Source organism: Akebia trifoliata, chromosome 11 (genome assembly GCF_017979445.1).
Source record: "Akebia trifoliata isolate Shusen 1 chromosome 11, ASM1797944v1, whole genome shotgun sequence".
Lineage (NCBI taxonomy): Eukaryota > Viridiplantae > Streptophyta > Magnoliopsida > Ranunculales > Lardizabalaceae > Akebia > Akebia trifoliata.
Genome location: NC_141385.1, coordinates 44,096,601 through 44,114,372, shown reverse-complemented (window position 1 = coordinate 44,114,372; position 17,772 = coordinate 44,096,601). Strand labels below are relative to the sequence as shown.

At 32.2% G+C, this 17,772-nt stretch overlaps 1 protein-coding gene across 1 annotated transcript; it reads right to left on the bottom strand.

Annotated features, from left to right (window-relative positions):
• Positions 1 to 495: 495 nt before the first annotated feature.
• LOC147391929 (putative WRKY transcription factor 31) lies at positions 496 to 4,712 on the bottom strand. Its single transcript, XM_086417120.1, has 6 exons — positions 4,284 to 4,712; positions 4,108 to 4,200; positions 3,773 to 3,934; positions 3,293 to 3,625; positions 3,096 to 3,209; positions 496 to 1,302 (listed from the first exon to the last, which is right to left on the bottom strand). Exons 1-6 carry the CDS (start codon positions 4,557 to 4,559, stop codon positions 613 to 615), a joined length of 1,668 nt encoding a protein of 555 aa, XP_086273246.1. The 5' UTR covers positions 4,560 to 4,712; the 3' UTR covers positions 496 to 612.
• Positions 4,713 to 17,772: the final 13,060 nt, after the last annotated feature.

The following is a 17,772-nucleotide window of genomic DNA, read 5'->3' as shown; positions in this document are numbered from 1 at the left end:
GAGTGAAATTTGTGTATACCCACATTGAAATTAACTTGAAAATATTGGAAAGAGATGACTCATTCTCATAGAATGTGCTACACATCTAGAGATAAGCACGACTTTCCCCTCCACAGCCGCCATTGTCTTTCTCTATCCCTCACCATGGCATGGTGTCTAGCGAATATATTTGATGTTAAACTTGACTGGAGGCGTGCTTGTGATATAAGAGTTTTGTCAACTTCATCCACTGGTCTTTGTTTCATTCGACCATTTCCTTATCAAACAACTCCACTTTTTCTTCTCTTTTCTTGTCCATCATACCCATATCCCCATAGAGAACAATTCGTATAATATCTTTCTTTGTGGTCTTGGGTTCACCAAGAACATAAAAAAAAAAAAAAAACAAATTGGAACTAAAATTGGATTTTTGTAGTTAATAAGTTATATAATGTGTATTAACAAAAACAATTTAGATCTAATTATTCAATTCAATACAATTAAAAAAATAATGAAAATTTAATTTATTCTAATTTCCTCACCCATCCACAAAAAAAAAAAACTATGCATGATCTTATTTTCTTTTAATTTTTCAATCCCAAGATAAAGAAGAAAAAAAAATTAACCAAACTTCTAATTCCCAAAAAAATTAGAAGTACTGATTCTATTATCATTGTTGCTGCTATTGCTAGTTGTGGTATTGCCACTGCTGTTATTGTTTGTTTGATGACCTCCACCCATGATTGAGGTGATTGCAGCAGCTAGAGCCGCTGTGAAGTTTGGATCAGCGGTGATTGCAGCTGTTGCTGCACTGACTGTGTCGGCCATCGAAGGCTGTTGTGATTGCTGTTGTGGTGGTAGCTGTTGTTGGTTTGTGAATTGGGCTGAACCCACATCTTGTGAATTCTGAAGGCCACAGAATTTTGATTGGTTATACAATGATTGGCCGATGATCTGATGCAACTGCGAGTGAGCTGGGGCTGGGGCTGGGGTAGGTGCAGCAACGGCAAACGGGACTTGGAATTGGGTAGGTGGTTTTTGGAACTGTAATGGGTTGGGCGTTTGGGTAAGGTCCAATGTAACAGTTGGAAATGGTGCAGAAGCTGAGATCGTCGCCATACTCGAAGAGCAAGGAAAAAGATTCCTAGCTAGAAAATTTGGGTTCGTTAGCCCATCTGCACTCGACATCGGTCCAGAGAGTAGCATCGATGCAGCAGCGGATGTGGTTGACACCATTGCCATGGCTGCTGGTGGGAGTGGATGATTGTGATTGCCTTCATAGGTTGTTATCAATATTGTTCCATCCTCGGCACATCTTTGAACCTATATGATACAATAATTTGGATTCAGATTAAAATTTCATTCTAAATTTTGATAGAACATAGGTAGAATTATAAAATGGAAATAAAACTTCATGAATTTATCTATCTAGAATCTAGATACATTTTGAAAATATTTACATTTAAAAGAATAATGGGTATTTAAGAAACATTCCTTCTCTTAACTTGGTGATATTAGGTTTACCCTATTGCAAAATGCAAAATTAGGTTTATCCCCTTTGACCATAGGTCAATCTTACATTTTCTTGATGATTTTACATTGAAAATTTTGATTTTTTTCAAAATGCTCCTCAAATATTTGAAATTTTAAAATTTTAAAAATAAAATAAAATATCATGGTTAAATCATCAAAATAGCAAAGTTGACTTACGATCAAGGGGTAAACCTAATATCACCAATTTAAAAAGGGGGTTTCTAAAATACCCAAGAATAAATTATACAATCTTGTTTATAAAAATTCACAAAAGAAGACATATATATACCAAAAATCAGCCCATTTCTAAACTTCTAACCCATGTAAAACAAAACATGTAGGGCATAATGTAGGGTTCCGAAAATTATATATATAATCTTACAAAAAAATATGTGCACCATTTTAGATGAAATCACCCTATTTTTTTCAAAATTGTTATTACTTTATTAAATAATAAGGGCAATGACTGCAAAGACTTGTTTTTCGAAAATATGTATCAAAAAGTCCCTTCTAAGAAAATAGGGACTATTTAGTATTCAATTTACCATATATTAGTTAAAAAAGGATTTTTGAAACAAAAATATTATAATTACCCTTTCAATGATTTTTGAAGTTTAAAGAAATATGTTTATTTCAAAATATATAACTACTCCTATATTTTACTATTAATGGCATGCCCTTAACTATGGTCATCTTTTATAAAATAATTATAAAAAAAAAACTTATTTCTCTATCCAAAATTAGTAATCTTTAAATCACAAAGAAGATGATGACTACACCAATGATGATGATGGAGATGAGTATGACCATCATCAAATTGATTTGATTTATGTATATTCGATTTATTAAAATATATAAATAATTTTAAATAATTAAAATATAATTTTAAAACTCGACTTGAATTTTCATCAAATTGATTCAACTCAAAAATTAGCAAGTCGACACAAATAAGTCAAGTAAAATTATTTTGAATTTAATTTTTAATAAAAAAAACATATTTATTTTTTATTTTTTACAGAAATATTAATAACTAAATAAATTGGTCAAATTTTTTATTTGATTCTTTATATTTTTATATCAAACACTTTTGTAAAGTTGTTAAAATGGTATTTCAGTTTTTTTTTTTTTAATATCTTCAAAAGATTTTTAATAGACTAATATTTTATTAACTCGAACTTAAATTGTCCGTATTCTTTACTAAGAGGCTATTTGGTACATGTTCTTAATAAAGAGTCCGTCAGGGTCATTCTCCCTAAATAATATCATTACATAGAATTATATAATTTTCAAATTAAAACAGTGATCATCTAACATGGCTAAACCAAAGGGGTATAGGTGTAAATTTATATTTTTCAACACAATCTATAGAAATTTTCATATAAAACTTATTTACAAAACTGATAAATTATACATTATGAAAATAATTTCAAAATCTGTCTGGAAACATAATTTAATATATATATATATATATATATATATATATATATATATATATATATATATATATATATATATATATATATATATATATATATACATTCTAAATCAAATTTTAGTATTTGGGTATAGTTAGGGAGCCCTACTTGTTTTCTAACTGGACATCCAATTGCCATGGTGCAACGATAATAAGCTCGAGGACACGGGTTCCCTTTCGCCATCTTCTGTCCATACTTACGCCATTGGCATCCATCGGCGATCTGAAACAAATTAAATTTGAATTAATCAAAAATCAATTTCAATAATTACAACAAGTTTTGAACCAAACCATTTTATTACATACCATGGGTGCTTCAGATCGTGCTCGAACTGAAACACGAGCTTTCCTCATTGTGGCTTCTGCGGATTGATTCTTTGATTCATTCAATGTGGGGAATTTATTAGGAGCCCATCCATTTGATGCCTGGTCAAGGCTCTCTTCATAGCCATTCTTGTGGTCCTTCGACACCATCTCCACGTTGTTTTGTGGTGATCCCGAGCCATCTCGACTTCTACCTTCCGATAAAGATTGAGAATTCTCCTCAGTTTCGGCTGTGGCAGTTAGGCCTAGATCCATGAACTGTCTTGGCCCTCGATTGACATCATTTTTCTTCTCTACTTGTTTTCCATTTAACATCTAATTAAACAACCCATCATAAAAATAAATAAAAATAAAAACTATATTCAATCACTTAGAATTAACATATTGAATTTTGAAATTAATCGATTTTATCAATTGAGATCAAGCTGTTAAATTTTTAAAGGGTAAATAAGTTAAAATTACCTCGTGTTCTTGAACGATTTCAGGTTTTTTATTCTGTTGCTGCAACATTGTTTCAAGATGCATTTGTAGAGCACTATAGTTTTCGTATACTTGGTTAAGCATTCCTCTTAATCTATGGTTCTCAGCCTTCATCAGCTCAAGCTTTGATTGTATCTCTGCGAGCTGAAACAAGAAATAATCTTAAATGGGTATTCTTAATTAGAACATAAAACACAGATCATTATCGTGTCTAACCATAGAAAAAAAATCAAAATACGATAAAAAGAACACATAACACAACAAGATTTACGTAGTTTCATAGCGTCTATATCCACCGTAAGATGAGAACTTCTTACCCCACTTTTGTTATCGTCTATGTTCGATGACATCCCATCGTCCACCATCGATTGATCGCTATCCATAGTTATAGTAAGAAGGTTTAAACCAGTCTACATGAACAATAGAACAGTAATTTAGTATAACAAAGGAAAATAATTGAAATACAAGAACAATTTAGAAACTCATTGCTTACATTTACGTCATTATCGCTCCTCAAGGAGTCCTCCTTCTTTATATGATTTCTCGAGGCCTTATCGTCGAAATCTTGTAGTCGGGTTTTGTCCGAAAAGAAATCCATTTCATTGACGACGCGTTTTTCATCAGAGGGAAATTGATCATCTCTACAATTATGATTCATGGAGAATTCGACACTGGAGAATCGATTATGAGTAGAATCCATGAAATCGTGTTTTTGCATGTTTGTGAAGAACAGATCTGAACCAAGGATGAGGCCTCCTTCTTTGCCCATAAATAAAGAAACTTAAGTAGAGGATAGAAATTAAGGTGTGAAGTAGTCTGAAGTCTTCTGCCGCTACTATAGGCTCGGCAATAAAAAGGGTTGAGAGGAAGACCAAATGGATTGGAAAATGTTAGTGATTTTGAAATACCCCCTCCATGTTTTGGTTAATATTTGAGAAACTCTTATGTTTTCAAAACGATAACATGACCCCATGACTTTAGTCTACTGTAATAGTACAAATATATAGATGATTGGAAAATGACTAAGATGCCACCATCTTCAATATCTAGCCTCTTAGGTAAAATGTTTTTACATTCATCTTCGACATTTCGATTCTATCCACTTCAACCTTCAATCCTCAATGAGGATTGAAGATAGAATTTTTGAAAAAGTAGAAGATAAGATGGAATTATAAGTAGAAAAATCAAGGATTTTCTATGGTTAATTAGGTGCCGTTGAAAGTGAATGATGAAATAAAAATTAAGAACTTGAATTTAACAGATTTTTGGAAGAAAAATCAAGGGTAGGTTTTTGGCAAGAGATTAAATATGAGGGTGTTTAGGTCATTTTATTTATTTATATGATAAGACCTAGGTCAAGGGTCCTACTTTCAGTTTGGATACAGAAGGGTATCTCAAATATTGAAGAAAATGTGGAGGGTTAAAAAAATAATTAGTAGAGATGACATGAGACGGTGCGTCAGATGGACAGCTAGAAGTGGGCCCACATAGAACAGATGAAGGGGAAGTTCTCTCGTTGGTTCGTTTCGTCTACGTTTCGTGAAGACTTTATTTGACTCGTTCAACGTGTCCACCGCCCCATTGGCTCGACGCGATCCACGTGAGCTGGGAAAAGTAGCCGAGTCAATGAGTTTGACGGCTTGGCTGTATGATGACTTGGTGGGCCTACCTTCTTTGACTGACTCACGTAAAATTGCCACGTTTCAGATCTGATTTTGTACGAAAAATTTGACTCTTTCGTACCGTAACTGCTAATATACGAGGGACCGAGTACCCTGCTTAGTTGCTTGGATTTGAGAAAAATTCTTAGTAAGGATATTTTGGTAATATTCTTATTTAAATTTATCCATTGACCAAGTCAACATCCCATTTTATTGATAAATAAAAGATGAAATTATGATTTTTCAAATTTTGATTAATTTTTAAATGCCAATTTGAATCAAATAAAAAAATTGACCATTAATTTATCAAGAAAAAGGAAGTTGAGTTTCATTTAATTACCATAAAGTGTAACTCAATCGCATATCTATCACATCTAAAATCATTTAATATTTTGACTAATAAAAAAGAATTGAGTAGAAAGACAACAAATCTAATTATGTTTAAAATGAATTTTACATCTTTGTTTTTTTAACAAATCTAAAGTTAAATCTTAATTCTTAATGACATCAAACTAAACAATAAACATATGTAGTTTTAACTAATAGAGATTCCTTTGCATACATTCTTCTCTAACACAATTCATCGAACACCTTTGATGCTACAAAATCAACATAGATTTAAGTGAAAAATTACCAATAGATTTAACATAGATTTGTTGAAAATTACCCACAGATTCAAGAAAGGAATTACTTAAATCTCTAGTGGTTGAAAAATAAATAATAGATAAAAAATTTGTATAAGTTGTGCTTGCAAACAAAAAAAAATTTTAACTTCAAGTAACATCCCCACATCACAACAATGCAACAGAGAGAGAGGGAGAGGATCCCTCAGTTCTTCGATGACGAAGAAGGTGGAGTCCTCCTTCTTCTTCCTCTAGGTAGTCTTCTTCTCTCTATTTTTCATTTTTCCCCATCTTGAGTTTTTCATTTGTTGGTGACTAGAAAACTTCTAAGATTCCTGATGTTGAGTTTTAGGGATGAAAAATCTAAGGCTTTAGGGTAGGGTGAAGATGATGGATTGAGAGAGAGTTCTTCTCTTGGATGAGAGGTAAGATCGAAACAGAGAAACCAAGTGTTGTTTTGGAGTTACTTCTCACACCTCATATTGATTATTGAAGATTTTAAATTGGTATGGCAATAGTAAAAGTTGGAGTGGCAATAGCAACTCCCTATATCTAATATCACCAACTTTACAGTAGAGTATTACTAAAATTTCCACTTTAAAACTCCAACTAATTCAAGTCGACCCATTTTGATTAATCTCAATATATTTTGTACATATAATGAATTTCAAATTTTTAAATATTTGTGACTATGATATTGTGAACTTGGTTTTTTTTTTTTTTTTTAACTTTGAATCTCCTAAATGGTGAATTTCAATTACCTACTTTTCGATCACACTTTAATATTCAATTCAGTAAAAATTTTAATAGAGTAATAGAGTATGTTCGACTGAAAATGTATACCTTTGCTTTCATCACTTGTCAATTTGTAATTTTGTGAAAACTTTTGATCATATCATGTTTTGTGAACATGCTTATGTGACTTCAATTGAAAATCGAACCATGCAACTCTTTTGAGACTTCGTAAAAATTCTTCTATACTTGAAAGACACGTGTTGGTCTTTGACGATTATGTCTTTATGATTCTTGATTTTTGTAATAGATGTTGTTTCGTTACGTCACCACACAATACTCATTTTTTGGGACTTCTGAATTCTAATTTTTCTTCTTTAATATTATTTCGGAATGACTAATTATAATCGGATACACCCCCATTCGCTCCATGACTCTGTAGTTACAAAATCATAAATATTTTTCTTGTGTATCCTGAAGCAAAGGATCTATGTTTCTATGATGGGGACATCTTAAAAAAGAGCATCAAATTATGGCGACCCTTTCAGAATTTGTATAGATTACTTCTTCCAATTTTGGACTTATTGACAGTCTTTAGGATCTCGTCAGCTATATAATCATCAGACTCAGATTGTTGCGAAATATTTTCTTACTCAACAAATATCAATATAAAAGATTCCTGCACCATAACATTGGTTAATCCAATTTATAATAAAATATTAATCATTATTAAATGTAAGAACATATTTTTAATTTAGGTTGAATCTGTAGTTTGAACCGATCTTGGAAAATGGCTCAGTTTCTCCAAATCAAACTGGGACCTAGCCGCATTATTTGAAAACAAAGTCAAACCAACTTAAAATATGTCCCCCACCACATCACTAGTTTCTTCTTCTTTTCACTTTCCTTCTATATCCATATATCGTTGTGTCTCTATCTTCATTGGACCCATTTCTTCGCTCTCTAAATCACTATTTTATTTACTCACTCTCAAGTCATAAGTGTTGGATAGACTTTGAGATGAATAATGCTGTAAATCTCAAAGATTTATCAATAATTTGAAGGATAAATATCTAATGTCTTGCTTTTATTAGGTTAAGTGGAATTTGTACGAAGTGATGGAATGTGTGCTTTAGTGGTTGAACTGGAACATTTTTGTCATGCAAAAAGTAAAAGAGGGAAGAGAAAGTGTAGCAAAGAGTGTTCTTTTTCAAAGCAAAGGTGAAAATAAGTCAAAAATAATTTTTTAAAAAGTTGGTAAAAGTTTTGTTTCTAGTTTTTTTTTCTACGTCTGGTCAAGGTAGGCTAAATGCACGTGGTACATTTTTACTGAGGTTTGAGTCTATCAAGTTATATTTTTGGATGATTGAGACAACCCCACCCCCTCATGTTTTGCTGAATATTAGAGAAACCATCTATTTTTTAAATTGATCACTTACATCCCCTGATTGTCAATCTTCTAAATAGACTAATAGAAAGAAAAAAAAAATCTTAAATGCCCTTATCTTCCACCTCTGGTTAAAAATCAAGATTTTTATTTTCAAAAGGTTTGAGTCTATCAAATTATATTTTTTGGGTGATTTAGACATCCCCACCCCCTCATGTTTTGCTGAATATTAGAGAAACCCTCCATTTTTTAAATTGATGACTTACATCCCTTGACGTCAATCTTCTAAATAGACTAATAGAAAGGAAAAAAGCTTAAATGCCCTTATTATTTTCCACTTCTAGTCAAAAATCAGATTTTTATTTTCAAAATAAGTCATCTTCAATCTCTTTTAGATAAAAAAATTAATCCTCATCTTCTGTCTTAGGACTTTTTTTAACCTTCAAATCTCAATGCAAGATACAATTTTTAGGAAATATAAAATGATGAAATTTTAGTAGAAAAATCATGAATTTTCTAAAAGAAAGCAAGGTAGAAACAATGGATAAAGATAAGGTTGAAAAGCTTGAATTCGACTGATTTGGGGAAGAAAAGAAAAAAAACAAATTGAATTTTTGGAAAAATTGAATATAAACGGATTTTGGGTAAAAAAATCTAGTATTCCATGTAAAGAATTAGTTAGATTAAAAATGATGAATTGAAGATAGAGTTGAGTAAATATACCATATAGGTTGGAGAGCTTTAAGACAACTGATTTGCAGGGAAAACAAATTTGGGTTTTTGACCAGTGGTTGAAGATGGGGGCATTTAAATCTTTTCCTAGTAATCTACTTAGAAAATTGAGCTCAAGAGAGGCATGTCATCATAATCAAAACACATGGGGTATCTTTAATATTCAACAAATTTGGGGGAAAGAAAGGGGGGATGTCTAAATCACCCTATATTTTTATGACATTTATATAAGAGAGAAATTGATATAGGACATTTACAATCATAGTTAGAGTTTTACTAGGATTTCTATTTTTATTTCTACTTCTAATAGGATTTCTATTTATGTTAGGAGTATAATTCCTTGTTAGTTTTTAATTTGTTTTACATTCATTTTTATTATTTAAGCTATAATTAGAAGTATCCAATTTGAGTTCTAATAATATTAGAAAATTAGTATTATGTTATAGATAAGTTAGGAATATTAATTTTTAATATTTTAGTAGGACTCTAACTTGTTATGATGCAGTTATCTATATAAGGAGTTCCAAATTCGAAAATCAATAAATTCAATTATCTTTTCTCTTTAAATTATTTTTTAGCTTTATGTTATATTTTCTTTTAAACTATTGCTTATTTATCAATTGAATCTATCGATTCAAATTGATTTCGAATGTTCCATTAAACACAATCTATCAAATCTATTGATTCATGTGCTTCTACTATGTCAAATGGTATCAAATGCGCATATTTTGGTTTATCAAATGCGATTAGTATTTTTATGCGCCTCATGAACCAAGTACTATGACCCTTCATTAGTAAGTTCATTGTGGTCTATTTTGATGATAACTTAATCTACTCCAAATCTAATTTGAAGCACCTTCTGCATCTACGAACTATTTTTAAGCCTCTCAAAACCAATTATCTTTACATCAATTTGAAGAAATACTACTTTTTCACAACTTCGATACTTTACTTAGGTTACATAGTTTCCAAAGAAGGCATACACGTGAATGAAACTAAAATTGCAACCACAAGGGATTGGTCTTTTCCAAAATCAACTTCCAAAACACGAAGCTTTCATGGGTTAGTATTTTTCCATCGGCGTTTCATCAAGGATTTTAGCTCCATCGCAGCACCTTTAACCGACAAATGGAAGAATAAAAAATTTACTTGGACCAATGATGTCGAAGCTAGGTTTCATCTCTTAAAGGCTAAATTTACTTCTACCCCTATTTTGGCACTTCCTTGCTTTAACAAACTATTTGAAGTCCATTGTGATGCTTTCATACATGGAGTATGAGCTATTTTATCTCAAAAAAAGAAAGTCTATTGAATTCCTTAGTGGGAAGCTAACGAAGGCAAGGCAAAAATGGAATACATATGAATTCGAATTTTATGTCGTTGTTCGCACTTTTAGAAAATAAAGGCATTACTTGATTTAAAATGAATTTGTACTTTATGCGAACCACCATGCCTTGAAATTCATCTAAAATCAAAGTCCAACAAGTCGCATGCATTCTTTATGGATCACCTAGCTTCAAGAGTTCAACTTTGTTATTCAATACAAATCTGGCTTCAACAATAAAGTTACTAACGTACTAAGTCGTAGTCATTCTCATGCCTCGCAAAATAAAGATTATTTGCTCATTACTATAAGAAGCAATGTGATAAGCTTCAACTTCCTCAAAGAACTCTACATTGATGACCCAGAATTTCAAATTATGTGGGAAAAGTGCAACTCGGGATAGCAAGGTACTTCAAACTTTATGGTTCAAGATGGGTTCTTCTTCAAATGAATAAGATTATGCATTCCCAATGCTTCCATTCGTGAGAATCTTATCAAAGAGTTACATGGTAGCGGACTCTCAGGACACTTTGGACGGGACATAACCATTGCATTTGTGGAAGAACGGTACTTTTGGAAATCACTCAAAAAAGATGTTGAAGATTTTATCTATTGATGCCTCATATGCCAAAAAGGGAAAGGACAAGTACAAAACGTTGATTTGTGCACACCTTTACCAGTCCCTAATGGCCATTAGAAAAATCTTTCAAAGGATTTTATGCTTGGACTACCTCGAACACAATGAGGCAACGATTCCACCTTCGTTGTTGTTTATCCATTTTCTAATATGGTACATTTTATCCCTTGTCACAAGACTCGTGATCTGGTAAATATATCCAACTTTTTTTTTCATGAAGTTGTACATCTACATGGCATCCCCAAGACCATTATTTCAAATTGTGAATAAGTTTTTGAGTTGGTTTTGGAAGACTTTATGTACTAGATTAAAAATTGCACTTTAGTTTTCAAGCACCGTCCATCATTAAATGGACGGACAAACAGAAGTTGTGAACCGTACTCTTGGCAACTTGATATGGTGATTTTCCAGTGACAAATCGAGACAATGGGACTTGACACTTGCATAAGTTGAATTCGCTTATAATTCAATCCCTAATCACTTTACGGTCTACACACTATTCCACATAGTATATTCCAAAGCACCTAATCATACTTTGGACTATGTACAATTTCCTTATCTCCCCAACTCCAATGTGACAATCAACGATATGATTGAGAACCTTTACAAATTTTACGAACAAGTAAAGAAGAACCTTAAAATTTCTAATAAAAAGTACAAAGTAAATACCGACAAGCATAAACGATTCAAGAGCTATGAAGAAGGAAACTTGGTCGTAATTTATCTTAGTAAAGATCATTTCCCTGCTAGAACTTACAACAAGACCACGCTAAAAAAATTGAGCCCTTTCGTATCTTGAAGAAAATAAATAACAATGCTTATGTGGTGGATTTTCTTAATGATATACACATATCCCCGACATTCAACTTAAGGGACATCCATCCTTATTTTTTGGAAGATGGTTTTTCTATTCCTACACCAAATTCGGGAATGAGTTTTTTAAAAGAAATGGGGCCTGATGCAGGATATTTATAATCCTAGTTAAAATTTTACTAAAATTTTTATTTCTATTTCTAATAGGATTTTTATTTCATAGTTATGTTTGGAGTACAATTCCTTGTTAGTTTCTAATTTATTTTAAATTCATTTTTATTATTTAGGCTATAATTAAAAGTGTTTTATGTGAGTTCTAATAGGATTAGAAAGTTAATATTATGTTATAGATAGGTTAGAAATATTAATTTTTAATATTTTAATAGGATTCTAAGTTGTTATGATGAAATTATCTATACAAAGAATTCCAAATCCAAAAATAAATAAATTCAATTATTTTTTTCTCTTTTAATTACTTTTTAGTTTTATGCTATATTTTCTTTTAAGTTATTGCTTATTTATCAATTAAATCTATTGATTCAAATTGATTTAGAGTGTTCCATTGAACACACCCTATCGAATCTATTGATTCACACGTTTTTGTCACGTCAAAAATTTACCAACTCGTGGACAAAGATCTCGAAATTACGAATTCAACTTTGAAGCGACTAGACCGCTTCAAAAAATTTAAGGAACACTCCGCGTAACATTTTTTGTTTATTTCACGCCCTTGTTTTTTCATTAATATTTGGCATACCTCTTGGGAGACACCACATGTTCTACCAAAATTTTGAAGCACGATGCATGCTTCAAACAAATTTCCCGAAATTATTATGATGGTACATATTCCAAATATTTATCAAATCATGTTTTTTTATTGTTGTGGTCATTATTTATATTTGGAAAATGTTGAAGTAACATTAAAATAGGCATCAATTCTCACATTGCTGACATGGATGTATGTATGGAACCATAGATGCATTTCATCGAGATACAAGTGAAATGCATCTATGACTATGTGTGCACCTCCACATAAGCAATGTGAGAATCAATGTCCATTTCAATATTACTCCAACACAACTCTTTATATTTTTAATGCAGATCAAATATTAGGGGTAAAATTGATATTTCACCAAATTATTAATCGGAGCATATACAGGATTCAATAATAAAGTCTTTTAACCATTTAAAATGGTACTTTCTTATGGACAAGAGATTTGAAATTACTCTGATGGTACACATTCCAAAATATTTATCAAATTTTATTTTTTACTGTTGTGCTTATTATTATATTTTTAAAACAAATTAAATAATAGGAGTAAAAGCTTAAAAACTAAATAGGGGTTGATATTTCATGAAGTTAGTAACAGGAGCTTATAAAGTATTTACTTATAGCTTTTTATTAGTTTTAAAAGGATATTTTCTATCTACCAACATGACTATTAGGATTTGAGGAAACCTGCTATGGAAGATATTTTTCGTAAAATATCAGTGAATGACACATGGCACATTGGGATTGTAAAAAAGGAATGTTGAGTTTCCTTATTCAAGATCCTGCCAAATAGAGAAGGTCAGATGATGGAAAAACTCAAATTCATGGAAGAATAAGCTCCGGAGCTCGGATAAAAATAAGTCAAAAAATTGAAGAGAGATTCAATCAAACGAATCCCCAAAAAAATCAAGGATTCGATCACGGAATGACCAAAATTTTGAAGAGGAAAGGGGGGTTCCTAAATGGAAGGAATGGATATACAGGACAAGGGGTGAAAACAATCCTAAAAGAAAAGAACTACTAAAATAGATAAGGATGAGTTTAGAAAAGAGATTACGAAAGATCCTGGGGCTCAAACAATCCTAAAAGAAAAGAACTACTAAAATAGATAAGGATGAGTTTAGAAAAGAGATTACGAAAGATCCTGGGGCTCAAACTCTATAAATAGAAGGGCAATGGTCACTAAAGAAGTATGCAATTCCTTCTCTTCAGATATATAATTCACTTTTTTGTATTATAAGGTTCTGACTTAGGCGTCGGAGAGGTGTTGTTGCTGGCACACCCAAGAGTTCAGGATAAATAAATCAATCATTCAATAGGTTTACCTTAAATATTGATGGTTCGAGTTTCGGAAATCCAGGTCTAGCTGGAGTAGGATGTGTTAATCACAATCATGAAGGCCTCTTGGTTAAAACTAGCTCGGCTTACTTAGGTCATGGCACGAACTCGTTTACAAAATTTTACGTTGTGAAGTATGGGTTGCAGCTCATCTCTCTTAATGGTAAGAAGGTCTTAATAGAATCAGATTCTTCTCTTGTTGTTAAGCCCTCAAAAGTGGCAGATTCCCTTGTGTTTATAAGGACATCATGGCTAAATATCGGCACCTTCTTCGTTAGATCGAATGGGACATTAGATATGTCTTTAGAGAAGGGAATAATGTGGTTGATGTTTTAGCGGTTTATGCCTCTTCATCTCGTTCTTCCAAGTCTTATGAGTCTGTAAATAATCTTTCTTTCGTAATTAAATGGACTTTTGTTGGAGAACAAATGAGTCTTTTAAATACTTGAGTTCTGTAATCTCCTCTTTTAATTTTAGTATTTGTGTTTGCTTAGCAAAAAAAAAATCATTCAATGGGAATCTTGAGGTATTGCAAGTTTTTGCATCTACACATGCAAATTTATGCGGTTGTGATGGCTCTGACTTTGAAGCGGACAGGCCGTTTCAAAATCGGTAACTCTCTTTATGCAACACAATACATGGCTTTTTGTATTTATTTCAAACCCCTATGTTTTCATTAATATTTGAGAAAACACTCTTGGAGGCGTGATGTGTAATTCAAAGAAGAGGGCTCTACCAAAATTAAAAATATATATTTAAAAAAAAAATTAAAAATTAAAAGAATTAAAAAAAAAAATGGTTGTGATTGATAGCAACACCAAAGGACTAAGGGAAGAAAATAACAAACTAATTTGAAGAAAAAAAATATCAAAGACTCATTTCATGAGTTGAAACTAACAAGATTAAAAGTCCCATCGTTTACACCTAGGGAGGAGGATTGAAATCTTACTCTCACAACTCAATGCATGCCACATAAGCCACAATTCAAGAAATTTTTAAAAAGAAGATATTTAGGCATTAATTCCTTGGATTGTGGCTTACATGGCATATATTGAGGTGAAAAATATTTTTGCTCACAGAAATCCGAGAACCACCAATCACATGAAATTGTGTGTATTGAATGGTATCCCTAATTTACAATATTATTGTTGTTAGTTACAGAACTACCCTTGCATGATTGACTTGGCCGTAGTGATTAACCTATGAGCAAAAAAATCATTCATATTGATGTGGGGGAGTAGGGTTAATCCTTCATCATGGGTGCATAAGATCCAGACTCTCACAATTAAAATAAAATAAAATAAAAAATAGTATATATTTTTAAAATGGAGATGCAAACACCTCATGATTTGCAACTAGACACTCTTATACCGACATGGTCATTACTTCTTTAAAACATACCATAATTTTCAACAGTCTTGAATTTGATAATTGTCAATGGGTTGAGGAGGAAAAACTTTGAAACGGGCAGGTCACTTCAAAATTTTGAAGGAACCCTTTCCATTGGATTACACGTGATATTTTCAAGGAGCTGTTTCAAAATTTGACGAAAAGGAAGGGACGTGAAATAAATTTAAAACATCACGTGTCTTGTAACAAGGAGGGTTCCTTCAAAATTTGAAGCGGGCTGCCCCCTTCAAAGTTGGAGGCAGTTTTGGAGGGCAATTTTGGTATAGAAATAAATCAAATCGATCACTAGTTGAAATTAATGCACTTTAATGTGTACCTTAGGCACATGTTAACAAAAACGCAAAAATAATTGATTATATAGACATCGAAGTTTCAACTTTCAAAGGTAGATTTCTGCACATTAATGAATCGCTCTTCAACATTGCATGATAGTAAGAGCCATCACTAATGTCAATGGTCAACCTTGACTGTAATCCTATCCCTTACATATATATTTTTCTTTCAAACTGAGTGGTTGAGTAACCCATCGTTTTAGATCTTAACTTTTCCAGGGATTTCTTGCTTGTAGGCTCTACTTGTTAATTCACAAGGAAAGATTGGTCCAAACATGATTTTCAAAATAGTTCAACAATGACAATGTGATGGCGGTATTAATGAGATGAGAGTTTCTTGACAAGTGGGACAGCTTGAGAGTAGAATCTTGGAACAAACATAATTTTCTTTGAATCGTGATAATTTGACTTAAGACACGTGGCATATTCAACTGACTTATTTGACGTGACAGGCTCGAAAACCGTAGATATGATCTCTTTCATATATAAAACTACACCTTTTTAAGGGAACAGTAGTTTTGTACCTCGAGGAGAGCACATCTACGTTTCCTGAGCCTGTCACGTCTAGTAACTCGATTGAGTTGCCACATGGCTAAGCCAGATTATTAGTATTCATTTTCTTTCTATCTCGGATTTTTTTCTGCCTTCCTCCACTGACAAATGATACCACACGTCATCATGTTATCTTAGACGAGACGATCTTTTTTTAATGATATGTGAATCAACAAGATAAAGATGAAAAAGAAGAATAGAGAGGATCTTGTAATCTCATCTCCATCTCCTTCGTGAAAGATATCGAGATGAATCAATAAATCATCTTGGTCTAGGGCGATTTTTAAAATCATGGTAACTATAGATGCAATTTCTTGTTCTACCTCGAGATTTGCACCTCTGATCTTGATTTTGTTCGTCCTGAGCGGTGGGGATGCCTACACCACAACTTCTCCAACGATCTAGTCATAAAATAAGTATAAAAATGAGCAGGGTATCCCCCTTTCCCCAGAGTCAAAACGTACCTTTGGTGTGCTACTCCCCTCTTATTTATAGAGATCCATCCATGATCTGCGCACGATTTCCCTTGATATTATCTCTCTTCAAGTCCGGTATATTGGTTAGAATGTTTTTCATTTGATTTAGGGCTAGATTCATGGAAATGTATTTTAGCAATATCCTCCTTAAATCTAGGTAAATCCCTAGATTTTCGTCTCGTTGATTCTGTGTATTTTGGGGTTTGATTTTAGATCCATTTCTTTAATTCCGTGTCTCATGCCACGTGATCCCTTGGACTTGTCAAGTGATCTGTCGAACTCGAATCCACGCATATCTTTTAATATTCTTGGGATTTGTTGTCACGTGATCCCTCGAACTCGGATCCACACGTATCTTTTAATATTCTTGGGATTTGTTGTCACGTGATCCCTCGAACTCGGATCCACACGTATCTTTTAATATTCTTGGGATTTGTGTCCATGCCACTTGCCATGATCTTGAATTGTTATCCACGGTAACAAACAAGTCACGAAATTCTCCGTAATTTTTTCAAAATTTTATAACTTTCTTAATAAAAAATTAATCAATTAAATCAACGACTTGTCAATTAATCGCAAAACATGATAACATTTTTTTCCTTCACCCTTAAAATTTTATTTTCTTTAACATTGAAATCTCGAGAACAAGATAGGATTTTTAAGGAGGTGGAGGATAGATTCTAGTAAGAAATTATCCAAAACCAAATATTCACTTTTTTTTTTTTTTAATGAAACTTTCGTAAATCTATCCAAATTAACTGATGTGGATCCCCACCCAAGAATTACCAATCCAAACTTTGTTACAATGGTAACAAAGCCTTTGTCACCTTAACATTTCTGGCACTTCTTTTTATTCAAAATTCACAAGAAATCAAATTATGATTGAAAAAGTTTTATAATTATTTTTTGGAAGATATTTTTATAATATCTCTTAGATTGCTTACCCAATGAGGAAAAGAGAAGCATCCTTTAAATTGCTAATATCTATTGGAGGAAAGTAGAGTTGTTAATCAATAACACCTGTCCCCCAAGTGACCATACCAACTTTTTCACAATTAATCCATAAATGTTAGATCCACCATTTGATGAACCAAGATCATTCTAATAGATCATTCTAACCATATATTGCATTTGATCGTCTTTGATCCTCGAGTTCATCAATGGACCATATGTGAAAAATCATTGTAAACGAA